Consider the following 23,982-nt stretch of genomic DNA (forward strand, 5'->3'; position numbering starts at 1 on the left):
ATGTGTGCACACACACACACATATTAGTGAGGGAACAATAACATACTTCATACTCTGACATATGGGAAATTATTTAATATTTGTGTGCTTAATATGTCAGATGATGCTAGAACACAGGAAACTATAACATATCACTTAATAAATAGAAACTAGCAATAAAATTATTTCCATTTAGGCAGAGAAAAAGGGAAGGAAGGAATTCTAAACACAACTCTCTGGATTGTGTAGTTTATCGAAGAAAGATGTGTGCCTCTATTCTTGTGTTTTGTCAGGATAATTGGGCTTTTTACTCAGGAGCCCTAAAATGTATCCGATCATGGTAGGAAAGTAATTAAAGAGAGAGGAAATAAGAAAAGCGTGTCATTTGAAAATTCTGTCTTTGATCACTTCTAAAGACTAAATTTAACACAGAAAATTCTGTCTTTGATCACTTCTAAAGACTAAATTTAACACAGAAAATCTATGGTTTCTGAACAGAGAAGTAACATTATTAGAGCACTACGGTTTGTGAACAAAAAGAGAAACTGGAGGGAGAAGGAAAAACAGTAAGAGGCTTTTAGAATAATTCAAGAGAGATGTTATAAAAACCTGGACCAGGTTAGAGAATATAAATGAATCTCTGATGTAAGTGAAAACCAGAGACCAAGGATATTAGAGTCCATGAAAAGAGGCGACTTTAAAAACATTATACTGAATAGAAAGAGATAGGACTACCATATATGCTCTCCTAACAGGCTTTCACTGAACTCACCGGATTAATTTTGGTGACACTCTCCAATTCCAGAACACACTCAACTTTTGATACTTGTAGGCTCCTCTCTAGTCCACTTCTCCCTTCAGTAGTACATTCGTATACTTATCAAGAGCTAACCTGTATTTCAGTTCTTATTTTAAATAAACACAAGAACCTGAAGTGTAAATTTTAAATTATTATTTCTATTTGTCTATGAAAACCAAATGGGATACTTTGGAAAGTCTGGATAAAGGGCACTCTCTCCCCACCCCTTCCAACACCATCCTCCATAGTGTCAAATTAGATGTGGGAGAAAAAACTAAAATATGAAGAAAATGATAAAAATTCAGAGAAAATATGTAGGGAAATTATTTTTAAAAGCTAGACAAATTCTTGTGTTCAGATTTTTTCCACATGCCTTTAAATTGTTGCTACTTTAAAGAAACCAAAACTGGAAATTGTAGGCAAAATAAGGGTATGATGTCTCCAAAAACAATTAAAAAATACCAATCAAGGGATCCTTGCCTACAGAAAAGGCCTTGGTCCTTCATCAAAAGATTGATGAATGCATGTACTTTTACATATTTTATTTTTTTAAAGATGAATATCAATTAGACTTCTTATTGATTCCCTTATTTTTTTTTTTTATTTTTTAGATGAAGTCTCACTCTGTTGCCCAGGCTGGAGTACAGTGGTATGATCTTGGCTCACTGCAACTTCTGCCTCCCAGGTTCAATTGATTCTCCTGACTCAGCCTCCTGAGTAGCTAGGACCACAGGCGTGTGCCACCATGCCAGGCTAATTTTTGTATTTTTAGTAGTGACTTGGTTTTGCCATGTTTGCCAGGCTAGTCTCGAACTCCTGACCTCAGGTGATCCGCCCACCTCAGCTTCCCAAAATGCTGGGATTACAATCTTGAGCCACTGTGCCCAGCCCCCTTACTTGTTTAATTTACTCTTTTAAAATTAATCTTGACATTTTTTGATTAACCAAAGGACTTCTATTATAGGCCAAAGTAGCTACAGAGGCTTGCATGACTTAAAAAGTTGTACAATGTTTAAAAAAGATTATTTAGTTTAGGCAAAGGAAACTGATTCATTAGTGGATTCTATCTACAAAATTTTTTTTTTAAAACTGTGGTTTCTGAATTTAGCCATTGATCTATATGATGTAACAAAAAAAAGTGCATCATCTAATGTCATCTACTCAAATCCTTGTCACAGGCCCAGTCTTTCAAAAGAGAGCAAATGGTCAAATAAAATTTAGTTCAGTGATTTAAGCCTTCTTTTCTTTTTTCCTTTTTTATATTTCTGAAGCAAGTCACTTCTTGAAAAATGTATGCCAACTGTATTAGTCTCCTATTGCTGCTACAACAAATCACTCCAAATTTAGTGGCTTAAAATAATATATATTATCTTACAGTTGTGGAGGTCGGGAGTCTGAAAACAGGTATTAAAGGACTAAAATAAAAAATATTGGCAGGGGCCAGGCTTGGCAGCTCATGCCTATAATCCCAGCACTCTTGGAAGCTGAGTTCAAGTTTACCCTGGGTAACATGGAGAAAACCTGTTTCTACAAAATAATAATAATAATAATAATAATACAAAATTAGCCAGGCATGATGGCACATGCCTGTAGTCCCAGCTACTCAGGAGGCTGAGGTGAAAGAATCTCTTGAGCCTAGGAGATAGGAGATGGTGGTTGCAGTGAGCCAAGGTTGTGCCCTGCACTCCAGCCTGGGTGACAAAGTGAGACCCTGCCTTGAAAAAAACAAAAAATATTGGCAGGGCTGCATTTCTTCTGGAAGATCTAGGAGAGAATTTACTCTTTGCCATTACCAGCTTCTAGAGGCCATCTGCATTCTTTGGCTCATGGCTGTCATCCAGCAATGTCATCACTTAGACCTCTGCTTCCATGATCACTTCCTCTTCTCTCTGACCTGCTGCTTCCTTCTACCTTGATAATCCAGGATAATTTCCCCATCTCAAAATCCTTAATCCATCTGCAAAGTACCTTGCTGTGTAAGGCAAGGTATTCACAGGTTTTGGGAATTAGGATGTAGATATATTTGGGAGAGGGCATTATTCTTCCTGCCATACCACATATGTGAGGGCTCCAGTGAAAGACCTACGAAAATTGTCACATTAAAATGTATAAATTGTTTTAAGGTAATGTAGTCTAAATAGAAAAGACATAAAGTAACCACTTAAAACTTTGAAGATCCCAATTTTCATATAAAATTCTTTAAACACTGGTTTACTTTAGCATTTAATTTGGCATAACTCAAAATTCAACCAATAATGAATATTTTAACTACAGGGTTTGTTTGTTGGCTATTATTTTCTATTTCTTATAGAGTGAACTCAGATTTTCTCCTTATAGAACTATGATGTCATCTTGAGTTATTCCAGATACACATCCTTGCCATTTAAATCAGTGCTATATATAGGAATATAACCATCTTTCCACTTAGTTATTCTGTATGTAAATAAAAAATTTTTTTAATTTATCTATATATGGTTAGTAAAATAAAGTGGGTATTTGAAATCTTTATTTTAGAGAAATTTATTTTAAAATTCAAGGGACTGGAACAAACTTAAGCCATTATTTCTTTTAACTGGCTGTTCAGGAGACACAAGCACAGAAAACTTCTGAAGTTTATCAGTCAAATGTGTTTGTCGTTGTTTTAGTTGCTACTGACCTTTCTTTTTAACAGCAGATAAGGATGAAATAAATGAAATCTAAAGTTCTTTTAAACCAAAAACTTTTGGTGGTATGGTTTCAGAAGAAAATTTGACAGCATTCTAGATTAGTGATGGGAAGTAACTCCCACAAAGAGTTTGTTAGGGAACTTAGAACTGACCAGCTTTAGTAAAAGGACTAATAGCTTAGCATTCATTATAAAGCAGCATTCTTGGCAACACCTACTGAGTATGAGGTAAACAGGTAATTTTACACAAATAGAAAAAGCCTACATCTCTAGATAAGCTGAATTGTATGTTCAGAATTCACACATTTTAAAGTATAAACAAGGTCAGTTTAAAGGAAAGCAGAGAAGGTATAAATTTCTAGGGGAAGCAAGAGTCCCCTGCCTAAAATATTTTTCTCCTCTATTTGCTGATTCCTGAAATTCTTACAAAAGCCTCTTAATCCTCAGCAGGTGTGAAATGCACATACTATTTAGAGTTTTACCACATTCACTAAAATTAATTATAAGATACTTCTCTTAGTTCCCATTTTATTTACTGTTTGTTTTGAAAACTAACTGCAAGTCATCTGATTAAGTAATGTGAAGAATACAAAGATTTTGAGAAATAACATTTATCTTCCAGAAATTCTATTCACACACAAAAAAGAAAAAGCATTATAATGGGGAAGTTTTAATTCTCATTTTCTTAATTCCATACTTACCTTGTAAGACCCATTGGAAATGAGGAATGGTCATCAAGCACTAGATTCTAGTGATGGTGCAATGCAGTCTGGAAAAAAAAAAAAAGAACACAAGGTTCTGGGGGAGGTTAACTCCCCTGAAAGCTCTGCTGATGTAACAGGTTTTGCCTAGTACCAATTCTGCATTTAGGCAAGCAGATAACTCCTGACTAAAAAAATGCTGTCATCTTGGACTTGTTATAAGGATTAAGCCTATTGATCTGAGTTTTGGAGATGAGATATTATTAACTGTTTTATTTTATTATGTAGCTTATTCCTGTTACCAACTTTCCTATGGATGGCAGATCATTTGGCCAAGTGAAAACTCCTCCAATAAAGATAACAAACCTGATTCTGCCTGGTGGATTGAGCCATTACATGGGATCTGACATCACTTTATCTCCTGAAGTTGAAGGTATTTTGACAAAGAATTTCAGAGAGAATGTAAAAGAATCACTTCACTTGAAATAAAAATCTCACTTTAATTTCTAATATTACTTAAAATTCCTTACATTTCCTAAAATTGCATGTTTGTTCGAGTTTCCTGTGGCCATTTTTATTTCAGAGATTATGGTTTTATTATTTTTAATTCTATTATCGTTTTCTTTTGTACTCAGCTACTAGTATGTTGTGACTAAGCATTTGCTCATTTACAATGTGAACTTTGCAATACTTGAACAATTATTTCCTGGCATATCTTTCCGAAGCTTTTATTTCATTGCATGGATGTCAGAGCGAACAACTACTAAAACCAGTTCATTACTACATCCTGCTAAAAGTGGAAATCAGAGGTGTAAGAACATAACAACACAATCTTGGGGTACAAAGGATATTTTGCAGAGAGATCTCACTTTCCCTTGAAATCATAAGAAAATATTCATGAAGCAAATACTAAAGAAGAGCTTCAAGAGGTAGAGTTTTAAAAGAGGGAGTATATTAAAAGAACAAGTATGGAAGTGGTTTATTCTGCTATATAAATTTTAGTTCAAGTTTAGAATAAGCCTGTTCCCTAATTCTACATCTTCTCTGGTTATTGTTTTTGCAAAATTGGGGGTAACTACTCCCCTGAGGGCTCACCTCTTCCATTCCTTCTGACTTCCTGCTTTGTCCTCAGACCATTCAGAGACAATAAAACTGAACATCACAATAATTATAAAATGATCTAAGAGCCTACTATCAAAAAATAGTAGATTGTTCCATGTGATTACAGTTTTTTAAAGAAACCCAGTGGAAAAAATTCAGCATAATTTACTCTATTAAGATGTTATATTTTGTCTTATTTTTCGTATGTATATGTCATTCTGGCTTCCAAGTTTTAATCATAATGAAGATTGTTATGCTTTTGTCTACAACTGTCAGTAAAATTGGGCATACCAAATTATTATTTCCTCCTTAACAGAGTCATTTGCAGGAATGTCATTATCTTTTTATATTTTTTATTAGTTTACCCCTCAACTCATCTTTATAAACTTCCTTCTCAGGAGAAGCATACCTTGTTTTATTGTATTTCACTTTATTGCATTTCAGATACTAAGTTTTTTACAAATTGAAGGTTTGTGACAACCCTGCATCAACCAAGTCTGTTGGTGCCATGTTTAAAACATGTGCTCACTTTGTGTCTCTTTATCATATTTTGGTAATTCTCTTACTATTTCAAACTTTTTCATTATTATTATATTTGTTATGGTGATCTGTGATCAGTAATCTTTTTAAGTCAATTAATAACCCTACAGTGACCTCTAATGAAGGAATAATCTCACATCTCTCATTTTAAATTAAAAGCTGGAAATGATTAAACTTAATGAGGAAGCCATGTTGAAAGCCAAGATAGGCTGAAAGGTAGGCCTCTTATACTCAACAGATAGCCAAATTGTGAATGCAAAGGAAAGAAATCTTGAAGGAAATTAAAAATGCTACTCCAAGGAACACATGGATGATAAGAAACTGAAACAGTCTTATTGCTGATATGAATAAAGGTGGTCTGGAATAGTATCAACCAGCCACAACATTCCCTTAAGCCAAAAACTAATCCAGAGGTCTTCAAGTCTATGAAGGCTGAGCGTGGTGAGAAAGCTGCAAAAGAGAAGTTTGAAGCTAGCAAAGGCTTCTTCATGAGGTTTAAGGAAAGAATCACAAAATATTATATCAGACAACGTAAAAGCATAAGGTAAAGCAACAAGTGCTGATGTAGAAGCGGCTGCAAGATATATAGAAGATCTAGCTAGGATAAATGATGAAAGTGGCTATACTAGAAAAGATATTTTCATTGTAGATGAAACAGCCTTATATCAGAAGATGATGCCATCTAGGACCTTCATAGCTAGAAAGGAGAAGTCAATGCCTGGCTTCAAAGCTTCAAAGAACAGACTGTCTTGTTAGTGGCTAGTGCAGCTGGTGACCTTAAGTGGAAGACATTGCTCAATTTAAAGAAATCATTGCTGAACCATTGTAAAACTCCTAGGGATCTTAAGAATTACGCTAAATCTACTCTGTCTATGCTCTATCAATGGAAGAACAAAACTTGGATGACAGTACATCTGATTTACAGTATGGCTTACGAAGTATTTAAGCCCTCAGCACTGTTGAGACCCAGTGCTGAGACAAATACTGCTTTCCAAAGACTGCTGCTCATTGACAGTGCACCTAGTCACCTAATAACTTTGATGGAGAAGTACAAGATGAATGTTGTTTTCATGCCTGCTAACACAACATCCATGCTGCAGCTGATGGATCAAGGAGTAACTTCAAGTATTATGATTTAAGAAATACATTTTGTAAGGCTCTGACTGCCATAGATAATGATTCCTCTGATGGATATGGGCAAAGTAAATTGAAGACTGCTTGGGAAGGATTCACTATTCTAGATGCCATTAAAAACATTTGTAATTCATGAGAGGAGGTCGAAATAGCAACCCTAATGGGAATTTGGATGACTGAGGGATTCAGAACTTCAGTGGGGGACATAACTTTCAAACTTTTTCATTATTATTATATTTGTTATGTTTGTGGTGGAAACAGCAAGAGAACTAGAAGTGGAGCCTGAAGATGTGACTGAATTGCTGCAATCTCATGCTCAAACTTGTATGGATGAGGAGTTGCTTCTTATGGATGAGCAAAGAAAGTGGTTTCTTGAGATGAAAATTACTCCTGGTGAAATGCTGTGAACACAGTTTAAATGACAACAAAGGATTTCAAATATTACATAAACTTAGTTCATAGAGCAGTGGCAGAGTTTGAGAGGACAGACTCCAATTTTGAAAGAACTTCTACTATGGAGAACACGCTATCAAACATCACGTTGTTCACAGAAATCTTTCATGAAAGGAAGAGTTGTTCTATGCCATAACTTCATTGTTGTCTTATGTTAAAAAATTGCCACAGCTACACAGCCTTCAGCAGCCACCACCCTGATTGGTCAACAGCCATCAACACTGAAACAAGACCCTCCAACAGCAAAAAAATTACAACTTGCCGAAAATTCACATGATCGTTAGCATTTTTTAGCAGTATTTTTAAATTAAAGTATGTCATTTTTAAACATAATGCTATTGCACACTTAATAGACTACACTATAGTTGTAAACATAACTTTTATATGTCCTGAAAAAACAAGAAATGTGTGTGATTAACTTTATCACAATGGTCTGGAACCACACCCACAATATTTCCGAAAAATGACTGTTACTTTCTTTGAGATTTGTTATGCACTGAAAAAATCCTGCAAACCCTTTCCTATGTTTTGACTGTGCTGCCCCAATTTTTATTTTATTTTATTTATTTTTTAAATCTTTTTTTAAATTGCATTTTAGGTTTTGGGGTACATGTGCAGATAATGCAAGATAGTTGCATAGGTACACACATGGCAGTGTGATTTGCTGCCTTCCTCCCCTTCACCCACATCTGGCATTTCTCCCCATGCTATCCCTCCCCAGCTCCCCACCCTGTGGTCCCTCCCCTATTCCCCCCAATAGACTGCATGTGTAGTGCTCCCCTCCCTGTGTCCATCTGTTCTCATTGTTCATCACCCACCTATGAGTGAGAACATGCGGTATTTCATTTTCTGTTCTTGTGTCAGTTTGCTGAGAATGATGTTCTCCAGATTCATCCATGTCCCTATAAACGACACGAACTCATCATTTCTGATTGCTGCATAATATTCCATGGTGTATATGTGCCACATTTTCCCAGTCCAGTCTATCATCGATGGGCATTTGGGTTGGTTCCAGGTCTCTGCTATTGTAAACAGTAATACAATGAACATTCGTGTGCATGTGTCCTTATAGTAGAACGATTTATAGTCCTTTGGATATATACCCAGTAATGGGATTGCTGGGTCAAATGGAATTTCTATTTCTAGGTCCTTGAGGAATTGCCACACTGTCTTCCACAATGGTTGAACTAATTTACACTCCCATCAGCAGTATAAAAGTGTTCCTATTTCTCCACATCCTCTCCAGCATCTGTTGTCTCCAGATTTTTTAATGATCGCCATTCTAATTGGCATGAGATGGTATCTCGATGTGGTTTTGATTTGCATTTCTCTAATGACCAGTGATGATGAGAATTTTTTCATATGTTTGTTGGCCTCCTGTATGTCTTCTTTTGTAAAGTGTCTGTTCATATCCTTTGCCCATTTTTGAATGGGCTTATTTGTTTTTTTTCTTGTAAATCTGTTTGAGTTCTTTGTAAATTCTGGATATCAGCCCTTTGTCAGATGGGTAGATTGCAAAATTTTTTCCCATTCTGTTGGTTGCCGATTCACTCTAGTGACTGTTTCTTTTGCCGTGCAGAAGCTGTGGAGTTTGATTAGGTCCCATTTGTCTATTTTGGCTTTTGTTGCCAATGCTTTTGGTGTTTTGTTCATGAAGTCCTTGCCTACTCCTATGTCCTGAATGGTTTTGCCTAGATTTTCTTCTAGGGCTTTTATTGTGCCAGGTCTTATGTTTAAGTCTTTAATCCATCTGGGGTTAATTTTAGTGTAAGGTGTCAGGTAGGGGTCCAGTTTCTGCTTTCTGTACATGGCTAGCCAGTTTTCCCATCACCATTTATTAAACAGGGAATCCTTTCCCCATTGCTTGTTTTTGTCAGGTTTATCAAAGATTGTATGGTAGTAGATATGTTGTGTTGCCTCCGATGCCTCTTTTCTGTTCCATTGGTCTATATCTCTGTTTTGGTACCAGTACCATGCTGTTTTGATTACTGTAGCCTTGTAGTATAGTTTGAAGTCTGGTAGTGTGATGCCTCCTGCTGTGTTCTTTTTGCGAAGAACTGACTTGGCTATGTGGGCACTCTTTTGGTTCCATATGAAGTTTAAGGTGGTTTTTCCCAGTTCTGTGAAGAATGTCATTGGTAGCTTGATGAGGATTGTTTTGAGTGTGTAAATTACTTTGGGCAGTTTGGCCATTTTCATGATATTGATTCTTCCTAACCATGAACATGGAATGTTTCTCCATCTGTTTGTGTCCTCTCATTTCATTGAGCAGTGCTTTGTAGTTTTCCTTGAAGAGGTCCCTTACGTTCCTTGTTAGTTGTATTCCGAGGTATTTTATTCTCTTTGCAGGAACTGTGAATGGCAGTTTGTTCTTGATTTGGCTCTCTTTAAGTCTGTTATTGGTGTATAGGAATGCTTGTGATTTTTGCACATTGATTTTATATCCTGAGACTTTGCTGAAGTTGCTTACCAGTTTCGGGAGTTTTTGGGCTGAGACGATGGAGTCTTCTAGATATACTATCATGTCATCTGCAAATAAAGACACCTGGGCTTCCTCCTTTCCTATTTGAATACCCTTTATTTCTTTTTCTTGCCTGATTGCTCTGGCTAGAACTTCCAGTACTATATTGATTAGGAGTGGTGAGAGAGGGCATCCTTGTCTAGTGCTAGATTTCAAAGGGAATGCTTCCAGTTTTTGCCCATTCAGTATGATATTGGCTGTTGATTTGTCATAAATAGCTTTTATTATTTTGAGATACATTCCATCAATACCGAGTTTGTTGAGGACTTTTAGCATAAAGGGCTGTTGAATTTTGTCAAAGGCCTTTTCTGCGTCATTTGAGATAATCATGTGGTTTTTGTTTTTGGTTCTGTTTATGTGGTGAATTACATCTATAGACTTGCGTATGCTGAACCAGCCTTGCATCCCTGGGATGAATCTTACTTGATCATGGTGGATAAGCTTTTTGATGTGCTGTTGCAATCGTCTTGCCAGTATTTTATTGAAGATTTTTGCATCTATGTTCATTATAGATATTGGCCTGAAGTTTTCTTTTCCTGTTGAGTCTCTGCCGGGTTTTGGTATCAGGATGATGTTGGTCTCATAAAAACATCTGGGAAGGATTCCCTCTTTTTGAATTATTTGGAATAGTTTCAGAAGGAATGGTAACAGTTCCTCTTGTGTGTCTGGTAGAATTCGGCTGTGAATCCATCTGGACCTGGGCTTTATTTGTGTGGTAGGCTCTTAATTGCTGCCTCAACTTCAGACTTTGTTATTGGTCTATTCATAGTTTCGGCTTCCTCCTGGTTTAGGCTTGGGAGGACACAAGTGTCCAGGAATTTATCTATTTCTTCCAGGTTTACTAGTTTATGTGCATAGACTTGTTTGTAATATTCTCTGATGATGGTTTGAATTTTGGTGGAATCTTGTGGTGATTTCCCCTTTATTGTTTTTTATTGCATCTATTTGGTTATTCTCTCTTTTCTTTTTTTATCAGTCTGGCTAGTGGTCTATTTTGTTGATCTTTTCAAAAAACCAGCTCTTGGATTTATTGATTTTTTGAAGGGTTTTTGGTGTCTCTATCTCCTTCAATTCTGCTCTGATCTTAGTTATTTCTTGTCTTTGCTAGGTTTTGAGTTTTTTTGATCTTGCTCCTCTAGCTCTTTCAATTTTGATGATAGGGTGTCAATTTTGGATGTCTCCACTCTTCTCATGTGGGCACTTATAGCTGCATATTTTCCTCTAGACACTGCTTTAAATGTGTCCCAGAGATTCTGGTATGTCATGTCTTCGTTCTCATTGGTTTCAAAGAACTTCTTTATTTCTGCCTTCATTTCATTGTTTATCCAGTCCACACCCAAGAGCCAGTTGTTCAGTTTCCATAAAGCTGTGTGGTTCTGAGTCCGTTTCTGAATTCTGAGTTCTAACTTGATTGCACTATGGTCTGAGAGACTGTTTGTTATTATGTCAGTTGTTTTGCACTTGCTGAGGAGTGCTTTACTTCCAATTATGTGGTCAATTTTAGACGTGTGATGTGGTGCTGAGAAGAATGTATATTCTGTGGATATGGGGTGGAGAGTTCTGTAAATGTCTATCACGTTTGCTTGTTCCAGGTCTGAGTTCAAGTCCTGGATATCCTTGTTAATTTTCTGTCTGGTTGATCTGTCTAATATTGACAGTGGAGTGTTAAAGTCTCCCACTATTATTGTGTGGGAGTCTAAGTCTCTTTGTAAGTCATTAAGAACTTGCCTTATATAGCCAGGTGCTCCTGTATTAGGTCCATATATATTTAGGATCATTAGCTCTTGTTGTTGTATCGATCCTTTTACCATTATGTAATGACCTTCTTTGTCTCTTTTGATCTTTGTTGCTTTAAAGTCTATTTTATCTGAGATGAGAATTGCAACTCCTGTTCTTTTTTGCTCTCCATTTGCTTGGTAAATCTTCCTCCATCACTTTATTTTGAGCCTTTGTGTATCCTTGAATGTGAGATGGGTTTCCTGGATACAGCACACTGCTGGGTTTTGGCTTTTTATCCAATTTGCCAGTCTGTGTCTTTTGATGGGTGCATTTAGCCCATTTACATTTAGGGTTAATATTGTGATGTGTGAATTTGATACTGCCATTTTGATGCTAGCTGGCTGTTTTGCCCGTTAGTTGATGCAGATTCTTCATTTTGTTGATGCTCTTTAGCATTTGGTATGTTTTTAGAATGGCTGGTACTGGTTGTTCCTTTCTATGTGTAGTGCCTCTTTCAGGAGCTCTTGTAAAGCAGGCCTGGTGGTGACAAAATCTCTGAGTACTTGCTTGTTTGCAAAGGATTTTATTTTTCCTTCACTTATGAAGCTCAGTTTGGCTGGATATGAAATTCTGGGTTGAATGTTCTTTTCTTTAAGGATGTTGAATATTGGCCCCCCACTCTCTTCTGGCTTGTAGGGTTTCTGCTGAGAGATCTGCTGTGAGTCTGATGAGCTTCCCTTTGTGGGTGACCCGACCTTTCTCTCCTGCTGCCCTTAGCATTTTCTCCTTCATTTCAACCCTGGTGAATCTGATAATTATGTGCCTTGGGTTTGCTCTTCTTGAGGAATATCTTTGTGGTGTTCTCCATACTTCCTGGACTTGAATATTGGCCTGCCTTGCTAGGTTGGGGAAATTTTCCTGTATAATATCCTGAAGAGTATTTTCCAGCTTGGATTCATTCTCTTTGTCACATTCAGGCACACTTATCAAACGTAGATTAGGTCTCTTCACATAGTCCCACATTTCTTGGAGACTTTGTTCTATCCTTTTTATCCTTTTTCTCTAATCTTGCCTTCTCATTATATTTCATTGAGTTGATCTTCGACCTCTGATATCCTTTCTTCTGCTTGGTCAATTTGGCTGTTGAGACTTGTGCATGCTTCGCAAAGTTCTCGTATTGTGTTTTTCAGCCCCATCAATTCACTCATATTCCTCTCTAAGTTGTCCATTCTTGTTATCATTTTCTCAAATCTTTTTTCAAGGTTCTTAGTTTCTTTGCATTGAGTTAGAACGTGTTCTTTTAGCTCATGGAAGTTTCTCATTACCCACCTTCTGAAGTCTGATTCTGTCATTTCATCACACTCATTCTCTGTCCAGCTTTGTTCCCTTGCTGGTGAGGGGTTGTGGTCCCTTGTAGGAGGCGAGGTGTTCTGGTTTCGGGCGTTATCCTCCTTTTTGCGCTGGTTTCTTCCCATCTTTGTGGGTTTATCCACCTGTTGTCTGAGTAATTGCTGACTTTCCGATTGGGTCTCTGAGTGGACTTCCAGACTGTTGATGATGAAGTATTTCTGTTTCTTGGTTTTCCTTCTAACAGTCTAGCCCCTCTGCTGTAGGACTGCTGAGGTCCACTCCAGGCCCTGCTTGCCTGGGGAACACCTGTAGCAGCTGCGGAACAGTGAGGGTTGCTACCAGTTTCTTCTTCTGCTATCTTTGTCCCAGAATGATGCCCACCAAATGTCAGTCTGATCAGTCCTTTGTGAGGTGACTCTTTGGATATACAGGGGTCAGGGAGCTGCTTGAGGAGACAGTCTGTACTTTATAGGAGCTCAAGTGCTGAGCTGTGAGCTCCGTTAATCATTCAGGGCTGCTAGGCAGGTATGTCTAAGTCTGCTACAGCAGAACTCATAAAGCCCCTTTTATTCTCAGGTGCTCTGTCTGGGGAGTTAGGGCTTTATGAGTATCCGTTGCACTGTCCTGCCCAGCAAGGAGGCAGTCTAGTCACTGCCTGCCTGCAGAGGCTATGCTGAGCTGCTCTGGGCTGCGCCCTGCTGCCATGGGCTCCTCCCTGTTGCTCTGGACTTTGCCCTGCTGCCGTGGGCTCTGCCCTGCTGTCGTGGGCTCTGCCATGCTGCCATGGGCTCCACCGTGCTGCCATGTGTAATTCCCTGTAGTCCTGTTTATATGGGTGTGGTTAGAATGGCTGTGGCGATGGTGGCCCACCTGTGTAATGGCAGACTCTCTCTGTTATGGCGGGTTGCCTCAGCAATGGCGGGTTGCCTTGGCAATGGCAGGCAGTGTTAGCAATGGCGGAGTACCTCCATAGGGGTGGAGTGCCTCGGTAATGGCGGACACCTCTCCCCCACCGAGCTGCACCATCCTGGGTTCAGCTGTGCTTGCTGTGAAACTCTCAACCCCAAGCATTTCCAATTGCTGTTTTGTTTGTTTTTGTGCAGGTGGGACCTGCCGAGCCTGATCACCTGGCTCCGTGCCTGAGAGCCCTTTTTTTTTTTAAGTTGAACGGTTGACTCTCTCCCAGGTGTTCCAGTCGCCTGCTGAAAGGGTACTGGGATCTGTGTGATTTCCTGTGCAGCAACCCACTGCGGCAGCTGAAAGAGCGTCACTGCCCGGGAATCTCCTGGCCTGGCTAAGTCCCACTTAATCAGATGAACGTGGTAATCTGCCTTCCCAAATCTCAAATTGCTGGTTTAATGGGGCAACCAGACCAGTGTATTTTGTATGGAGTGCCGCTGCACTGCAGCGCTGGCCGAAACAGCCGTGCCAGGCGAAATTGCCGTGCCAGGTGAAATTGCCGTGCCGGGCAAAATTGCCGCACCAGCCCAAACAACCACACCAGCCAAAACAGTCGTGCTGGTGGCCTGTGGGGCTCCTACACCTGGGAATCTCCTGGTCTGTGGGCAATAAAGATTCATTTGGAAATGCAGGGTCCACTCACCCTCTGTACTTTCACTGGGTGCTGCAATCCTGAGTTGCTCCTACAGTGCCATCTTCTCCCTCTACTCCCCCCAGTTTTTATTTTTAAAAGTATGGTCACTTTTTATCTGTACAGATAATATTTTAAACATAAATATCCGGCATGCAGGTCTGGATATTTATGTTTAAAATATTGTCTAGAAAAAATCAAATTGATTCACTAACTCACAGAAATGTAAGCCACATTAAGTGCTAAAAATACATTCTAATTCTATATTCTTAGTTGAAATTTTAAATTCACTTCATGAAATATGCATAACATACATTCAGCTGAAGGACAAACTATATTGCTTAATGCTTATGTTACTTAATGTTTCTCATTGTTTCATAATTTTAATATTTCAAATTTCTAGTTTCAGACAGAAAAAACAGGAATGCTGGGATTCTGACAAACAATCCTCGGAGCATCCATGCAGAAATAGCTTTTCAGCCATCGAGAGGGATAAGTATCTCTACATCTCTTTTATCACACCAGAATATTGTGTCTCCAACTGCACAAATATACCAGAGCAACCAAGATGAAAAAAGGTAAAGCTATTTTTTCTGTGTGTTTTAATATCATTTCTCATCATTAAAAAAAAACTCTTCATATTTGCTAGTCATGTATAAAAACAGAAAATATTGCTATATACTAATATATATTTACTCTGGGAACTAGAAAAAACTATCAGATAGCATAAGGCTTCTTAATTCCCACATTCACCAAACCTTTCCCAAAGTCCAGTCTATTTACATAATAATTCAAAAAGGCTTAGAAATGGCTATCAAGGTCAAATAATTGAGAGTACTAGTGCTCACTAGTGAGGCAACAAGGAAACAGTTACATGGGAACTACTTTAATTGTATCCCCTCTCAGCACACTCTACTCACTCAATTTGCAAAGCAGTTCACTTACACTTTAAACAGCAGATAAATTAAACTCTGAAATTGTAAAGGCTAAGAATTTTGTAAAAATTCCTATTTGCCTCCTTCTCCAGTCTGAATGTAGCCTTAGAGCCCAGCTCAAAGCCTAAGAACCTTGCTAGTTCTCATTAAGAATACACTCTGCTTCTCAATACTTGTTTCCTTCAATTCTCAGGTATTACCTGTCCCCATCTTCCTTGCATCCATGCTCCCACTCATCTGTTGAAATGACCTACCCCAGCAGCAGATCTAGTTTAGGCTTGGCTCTTGCTGCACTGACTCCTCCTGCTATGATCAGCCATGTCCCACTGAGTTCAAAGGATTTTTAAATAGCCACAAATAGTATCATTTTGTCCCTTTGAAATTGCATACATCTAAAATACAGAAATTATTTATTGCAGAATTACCTTAAGTTAGCTGATCCATTACAAAATGAAGTCACCACTATTTGACTTACTAAATCTTATTTCTTACAGAATTTCTGGGAGCAACTTTCTAAGATCAAATCGAATGTAACTGCCTATACAGAAATGAGCATACACCAAGAAACTTACCTCTGTTTAGTAGTTGTGAGAAAACTAGCAGACAGTGGTGAATAGAAAACAACAACAACAAAAAAGATAATCATGTTACTTAAGTTACTGAAACAGTTCAGTTCCATATGAAAATAATCACCCTTGTGAACCTGATTTAATATCACCTCTCTTAAACTTTCTTTATAGTTATCTTTAGTTATTTGTTTGAATTTCTATATTATAAAAATCATGAACTATTATATCAGACAACAATTTGAAAAGATAAAAGTGACATGAAACAAAGTCCAGAGAATTGAATGCTTAGTTCTGGTATTAGAAACATTTAGTATAAATTCAGTAGAAACATTTATGTGAATAAATTTAGTCATTATGGCATGTCATAGGATGATATTAAGATAACTTTAGGAAATAAGCATATTTTCACTTGTAGAATATCTATTCATTTGGGATTACATAAAACTAAAGCACAATTCTTCCCCAACATAACTATTACTAAAGCAAGATGAGTTTTGCTAGTTGAACTACAGATTGGTTTTTAGGATTGTATTTAAAATAAAAATACCCTCAAATCAGATCTGCCCTCAAAATTGCCTAGAGATGCATATTGTGGGCATCAGTAGTAGTTACTGAATGTGGTTAACTGTGGGTGCAGCCAGTCTTTCATACTCTAAGAATAAAAAGAGTCCAATTTAATATGCAAATAATTAATTACACCTACAGTGATATAATTTTACAAGTAGTTTCAGGCTGAAGAGAACACATGTTCAAACTGAGTGGACACACTTAAAAATATAACCTTAAATAATTATATTTCACTGAAAAGATGTTTCTAAACTATTACATTGTATAGTACTAGGACATGTCACAAATCCATCAAATGTGGTTTTGAAGTTGCTTGTTATTTAAATTGATAACTAAATTGCCAGTCATATTTTGATATAAAAGAGCTCCATGATTGATGAAGTATTCTATTTAAAATTTTAAAGTTATTGGTTCAATAGTAAATGTAGTTTCATAATATTTTATACTTTCCTTACACAAAAATAAATTATTTTAACCAAAATATATATACTTTATAATCTGTCTGGATATAGTTTTAAAGGTATTTTGGAAATGATATAATTCCAATGTATATGCAACAATTTTGTATTTTTCTTTTTTAAATGCTGTATGTCTGTATTTAATCATGTGACATTTAAAATTTCAAACCTAATTATAGATTGATTTTGCTCTTCATAACCTGTGGTTTGTAAACAACTATTACACTTACCAGGTAATAGAATCCTTTGTTTAAAAACAACTATGCAGTTCTTAAGATGTCCAGAAGATGTCTTTTTTGCCCTTTCGCTTTGACAACTGCTTTCAATTACAGTGTTGTGACAGTCTACTCTACACTATTTATTACTAAATTGGCATCATGTTTATTTTCTTTTATGATTTTGTACAAATTAAATGCTGAATATGTTACTTTTATAATAAAAAGTGTCTTAAAATAACAAAATAAGTAGCAAAAATAAATGTAATAGGTTTCACTGGAGAAAAATGTTCAGAATAGAAATATATAAAGCAGAAAAAACATAACTTACATTGTTATCCACTTAGCATTTTGGCATATTTTCTTTTAGCCACTTTTCCTCTGGACTTTTAATATATTTGAGATCTTCATTTGATTTTTATGTACACATTGTTAAATTTTGAGCTATTTATAATTCTTATAAATCGTTAATTAAATTTCATCTGAATTTCTGAGTAGCTGGGATTACACCACCACGTCAGGTGCGGTGGCTCACACCTGTAATCCCAGCACTTTGGGAGACCAAGTCGAGTGTATCACCTGAGGTCAGGGGTTCAAGACCAGCCTGGCCAACATGGAGAAACCCATCTCTACTAAAAATACAAAACTTAGCTGGGAATGGTGGCACATACCTGTAATCCCAGTTACTCGAGAGGCTAAGGCAAGAGAATCACTTGAACCAGGGAGGCAGAGGTTGCAGTGAGCTGAGATGGTACCACTGCACTTCTGGGTGACAGAGTGAGACTTTGTCTCCAAAAAAAAAAAAAAAAAAAAAAACCTGTAAAAGACTAAACTATTTATTCATCAAGGTATTTCGCTAAGATGTATAATTTCTCCCATAAAGTTACTATGTCTCTTCTCCTAGCAAATGTCTTGATTTATTTTGTAAGTAGTCAAGTGTATGATTATATAACTTGTTTTCATTAAAGACAATTCCACAAACAACCTGGTAAGCTAGAAATTAAGGCACTTTATAGAGCAGAAGGCTTCAAAGCTGAACTGAATGTAGATAGTATGAAATTAATCTGATTTCTATATATGAAGATTATGATTAATTGTTCAATAAGAACTTTATTATTTACTTCTATTTTTAAAAAAAATTTTGGTACAGATGGGGTCTCACTATGTTGCCCAGGCTGGTCTCAAACACCTGGCTTCAAGCAATCCTCCTGTCTCTGCTCCCGCAAAGTGCTGGGATTACAGTCATGAGCTACCATGTCTGGCCATTTACTTCTGTTTTTCTAGTCTTAGTTTTTTTGACTATTGATACAAAATTAACTGATTGTGAATCTATTTTTGCCTAGAATATTTAGTGTGCACTATGTATGTGTGTCTGCAGACGCTCCTGACTAGTTTACAAATAACCCTTATATTTAAGTAACGTTCCATTTCACTCTTCATAAGCTATCATAAATTATGAAAAGTTAATATTTTAAAACATTAGATCTTACTCTGAGTCACGCTCTAAGCTTCTGGCTTCAATTAAATATTACTTACATAAAGGGAGGTAAGTTTTTTATAATATTATATTAGTAGAAGCAAGCACTTATGGCCAATTTCTTTTGGTATTCAGTGAAGCTAACCAAATCAGTTTGGTTATGGGCTAGAAACTGGCTGGTTTTTCTGATGCCTTGCCTTAAAACTCAGAGCTTCTGGACCACCTGCAAGTGCTAACTACTTGTTCATTTTTATACATTTTTGTCCCTTTTCCATTATTGAAATATTTTTAAAGAAACACCTATGCTAAATTGCAAATTAAATTCTCAGTTGTCTTTTAGAACTACATCAGCAAGAAATGCCCCAGCTATTTTATTAGTAATATTATTTCTGTAAGTTTTCATTTTACAAAAATCTTAATTATACCATTCTAATATTACTATTTTTCTTTCCATTGTAAATAAAATTGTTTTGTAAACTACTCAAAAGACATTTCTCAGACTTAATTTATGCATTTTTTATCTTAAGATTTTTGTTTTGGTAATGATTTTTCCTTAATATTAAGATAAAATGAATGATTTAATAGCAAAGACATACAATGTTGTAATCTAAAAGTAGAATAGCATATTCAAAGGAACTTAGAAGTAGCTTTGAAAGTATTAGTTGCCTGAAGTCAAATTATTTTTCTCTTGTATTTTATTAAGCACTACCTTAACTATATGCTTTTTTAGGTAAATCAAAAAGCCAGTTTATTAACATTGTCATTTTCCATATAAGATTCTAATGATTCTTAAATGCTAAATTTTAAGTTAGAACAGACTTTTTCTAATAACATTAAAAATAACAGTATTTCTATATGCTCCGAATAAAAATCTATTGAGATAAAATAGTTTGTTTTTTCCAAAATAAAAAGTTACATTTTGATCAAACATTAAAATAGAAAGAATATGAGGAATTTTTAACAAATAGCATTTTACATTTTCATTTGTTTTTTAATTTTATAATTGTAATTAACTTTTAAATGTTTGCAGATATTTTAGACCAGCAATCATAAACATTATAAATCGTAAAAAAAAATGATGATCATACTATTTTTGTAAACCACAAAAATAACAATAACTATACTTTAAATAGAAAAAAAGATACGGTGATACAATTTTTGTTTGTTTCCAGTGGGGTTGAAGTGATTTAAAAGCTATAGATTTTAATCAAGAGCTGCATGTTTTTCTTCTTGCTTATTGTAGAACATTATTTTTTCTAGAAAATATTTTCAATAATTTTAGTGGTTTGCCTCTACTATTTGTTCCATCTTTAATTATAACACAGCCCTTCCTCTCTCTTCCCTCTCAGAATGTTTTACGAGTTTGTCTCTCAACAACCAAAAAAGACTAATCAGTAAAATATATAGATATATCAATAACATTTTTAAGTTTCTAATTAATTTCTTATTCCTCTATCAATTTGGTTTAAAACAGGTATTTACAAACACTGGTAGCCTACTTTCCTGTGGCCTTTCATTTTTATATGAAGTGCTTTAAAAGAGTTCAGTCAACCTTAACGATGCATTTCGAGTTAAGGAAATAGAATGGGGATAAGTCAATTTGAGCTCCCAGACAAACAAGTGTCTTCAGAAAGAATAGGCATAAATGGGTTTAGAAATCAGAGTACGAGTAAAATGCAGCAAGCAGAGCACTCAGGGAAGCCAGATACAATGGAAGGAGTAAAATACTGCAGAGCTTTTTAAGCTTCACACAATTGAACAATGGACTTGATCCAGCCATCTATGTTAAACTGTTAAAAGATAGGTGAAAAGCAAGCTGGAATTCTATAAAGAGTGTTGAGGAACAGTAGAATGAAGGGCTTTAAATCTAAAGAGAATGAATACAGTCATTCAACAGGATGGCAATGAAGTGAAAATTGGCATATTCCCCTGGTTACCTTGTAAAGGACTCTGTTCTGTTTTAGTATTAAGCCATGATTAGCAACGAAGTAGTCTTTAAACTGCCACAATTGGAGTTTTTAAACATCATACTATACATATGTGATTTTTACAATACATACACATATATCCATGGAAGTAGAAATATATGTAGATCTCATATAGTTGTAACAATTCAATATTCTAGTCTATAGCAATCAGTACACTGTATCAAACTTCCTTCCACCTAGAAAAAAGAAAGGCTAATTTAGTGGCAAAGGTTTGAATGTACAAATAGATTAAGTGGTTTAATTTTTTTATTATCAATCAGACTTATTTTATACATTTTGGAGAAATTTTTCTTAAATATATTGATGTACTTTCCTGCTTTAACAAACAGAATATATGAAATGAAATTTTATTTTCAATGATTTATGGCGCTTCAGGGTCACAGTTGTGCATGATTTGCCATTATAGAGAAATGTAGCTGAGGAGAAGCATATAGAATGTGTTTTGAACTTACGCTATAACTTTGGCAGTTGCTTAAGGCCAGATTCCCTGATACGACTTTTATGTGTGTCCCTTCAATTATTATGATGATGAAATAAGTTTTCTAGTTAATTAAAGATTCCAATATCAATGGAGTCATTACTATATTGTTAAATTATGTTTTGAATGAAGATATATTTATGGAAACATGGTAAACTCTATAAATTGAAGCAATACAATAAAACTGAAACCCAAACGTGTTAATGGGAACACATTGAGCTGTTGTGAACTCACAAGAAGTATAACTATGAGAATGTCAGTCACATAATTGTCATCCTTTAACAGTTCAATTTTAAATGTTTTAAATACTCTAAGATTTAGTATTAACTAATGTTGACATTATCAAGACTTTAATGATAGCTATAACAGAGATTTCATAAATTGATTATTATCATGGTACTGTTTTACCATAATGCTATTTGCAGATTTTTTTCCAATGCATTGTAAGAAAATGAGTAGAAATTTGGCCTGGCGTGGTGGCTCATGCCTGTAATCCCAGCACTTTAAGAGGCCGAGGTGGGCAGATCACAAGGTCAAGAGCTTGAGACCATCCTAGCAAACATGGTGAAACCCCATCTCTACTAAAATACAAAAATTAGCTGGGCATGGTGGTGTGTGCCTATTGTCCCAGCTACTCAGGAGGCTGAGCCAGGAGAATTGCTTGAACCCAGGAGGCAGAGGTTGCAGTGAGCCAAGATCACACCACTGCACTCCAGCTTGGCGCCTGGCAACAGAGCGAGAGTCTGTCTCAAAAAAAATAATAAAGAAAGAGTAGAAATTTGTATTTACAACATGTATTTCAGTCACTTCAATTTTTTAAAGAAAAACTATCAAAAACAGCTATTTGCCAGGTATGGTAGCTCCTGCCTGTCATTCCTGGAGGCAGGAAGATCACTTGAGTCCAGGAGTTTGAGAATGCAGTGAGCTTTAATTGTGCCACTGTACTTCAGAACTGGGATGACAGAGAAAACAAAACAAAACAAAAGTTTTGGCTGGAAATCACTTCTCTCTTGTAATTCAAAAACAATTTGAAAAAGTGAGATATTTGTTTCTAATATATGGTTTCCAAAAGATGTTTCTAATAGATGCTTCATATTTTTACATTCAAAAGATTAGTTAAGAATACTATTATTGGCTTAAAGGGAAAAATCAAATGGAAACAAAGCAGAATTAATGATTTCTAGAGTAATTTTATTTCTATTTGGTTATAAATAGCTTGATCTCCCTTACTGGATCATAAACATTTATTTTACTTTGAGATCGGTTACTAATATTTACATACTGTTTTATTTCTCGCCAAATTTTTAAATTGCATTCATCATGTTTTCAAACATCTTTTCATGATGTTTGAGAAGAATTAAAGATCTTTTCATGTACTAAAGGGGGAGAAAAACTAAAATGACTTTTTAAATTATAAAATCAAATCTACCCACTAATTTGCTGATATGTTTATATAAAAATATTAAAAATATATGAACTTATACTTTTTAAAAATTGATACTATTCCTTTGATGTAAACTCACTTATTCATTTGTATGTGCAATCAAGTTTACCATAACTAAATGGCCTATACATTAAGGAGATAAGCACAGGAATAATGTTACAGTAGAAAACAGAGGCTACACAACTAACAGAAAGAATAATAAAGGGCTGTCCTACTACATACTACATCACTTCCATTGCATGACATTTTTACTGTTCTTTTACATTTTCTAAAGATATCACCATCTGGGAGATGAAAATATCAGTTGTATACAGTCTTTTATCAAATATTCAATTGAGAATATCAGGACAACAAACAAAACAGTATTAGAACCAACCTGCAAGATCTAAGAAATTATTTCCCCCAGGAATTGCAAACAGAAGTCTTCAGGAACACTGTCTGGGCATGGTGGCTCATGCCTGTAATCCCAGTATTTGGGGAGGCCAAGGCAGGTGGATCACTTGAGGAATTCAAGATTAGCCTGGCCAACATGGCAAAACACATCTCTACTGAAAATACAAAAATGAGCTGGGTGTGGTGGTGGACACCTGTAATTCCAGCTACTCAGGAGCCTGAGGCAGAAGAATCGCTTGAGCTCAGGAGGTAGAGGTTGCATAAGCCGAGACAGACCCACTGCACTCCAGCCTGGGTGAGACAGAGATTCTGTCCAAAAAAAGGAAAGGGGAAAGGGGAAAGGAGAAAAGGGAAAGTGTAAAGGGTAAAAGGGAAAGGGGAAAGGAAGGGTGAGGAGGGAGGGAAGGAAGGAAAGAAAGAAGGAAGGAAGGAAGGAAGGAAGGGAGGGAGGGAGGGAGGGAGGGAGGGAGGGAGGGAGGAAGGAAGGAAGGAAGGGAGGGAGGGAAAGAGTCTTCAGAAACATGCCACAAAACCTCAATGAAGGAGGCCAGATATAAGAAAAATTAACAGCCAAAAATATAGTCAACTGCACTTGTACTGAAATATAATTTGCTAGATAGCCTCCATTTGCCCTTCCAGATCTACTCCCCATGTTTCTCCTCCTCTGTGACTCTAAAGACTCACCTTTAAGGACAACATCATTTAGGATCATTTGTCCCTCTAGCTGGCAGCTGGCTGTAGCCAATGGAAGACGATAGAAGTAGATCAAAGAGTAAAAGAGTGAGAGGTGGGCTTTAGTAGCACCTGCATTCTACAAGAACTACAGCTCCTATTAGGTTCTCCTAAAATATCTAGGTTCTGGTGAACTCTCGTCCTATTACACCTTCAGGCCTACAGGCATCACA

General features: G+C 36.3%; 2 protein-coding genes across 20 annotated transcripts in view; one reads left to right on the plus strand and one right to left on the minus strand.

The window, feature by feature from the left end:
* The window catches only part of LRRC9 (leucine rich repeat containing 9), a 142,023-nt gene extending 124,480 nt beyond the window's left edge, over nucleotides 1–17,543 (plus strand). For 8 of the 9 annotated variants that reach the window (XM_078335045.1, XM_035262027.3, XM_035262028.3 and 5 more), the window contains 3 exons: nucleotides 4,433–4,577; nucleotides 14,957–15,131; nucleotides 15,983–17,543. In XM_078335045.1, coding sequence (XP_078191171.1) covers nucleotides 4,433–4,577; nucleotides 14,957–15,131; nucleotides 15,983–16,022 — 360 coding nt within the window. In that variant the 3' untranslated portion in view covers nucleotides 16,023–17,543. Of the gene's footprint in view, nucleotides 1–1,389; nucleotides 3,908–4,432; nucleotides 4,578–14,956; nucleotides 15,132–15,982 lie in introns of those variants that run through there. The other variant, XM_054239996.2, reaches the window with a different exon arrangement.
* RTN1 (reticulon 1) overlaps nucleotides 1–23,982 on the minus strand; it is a 495,935-nt gene that overhangs the window by 454,446 nt on the left and 17,507 nt on the right. For 7 of the 11 annotated variants that reach the window (XM_078335057.1, XM_078335059.1, XM_078335052.1 and 4 more), the window contains one exon: nucleotides 4,145–4,212. The exons of the other annotated variants lie outside the window; for them this stretch is intronic. The gene's annotated coding sequence lies outside the window, so the exon portion shown is untranslated. The remainder of the gene's footprint in view (nucleotides 1–4,144; nucleotides 4,213–23,982) is intronic. 11 annotated transcript variants of the gene reach the window in all.

Source organism: Callithrix jacchus, chromosome 8 (assembly GCF_049354715.1).
Source record: "Callithrix jacchus isolate 240 chromosome 8, calJac240_pri, whole genome shotgun sequence".
Taxonomy (NCBI): Eukaryota; Metazoa; Chordata; class Mammalia; order Primates; family Cebidae; genus Callithrix; species Callithrix jacchus.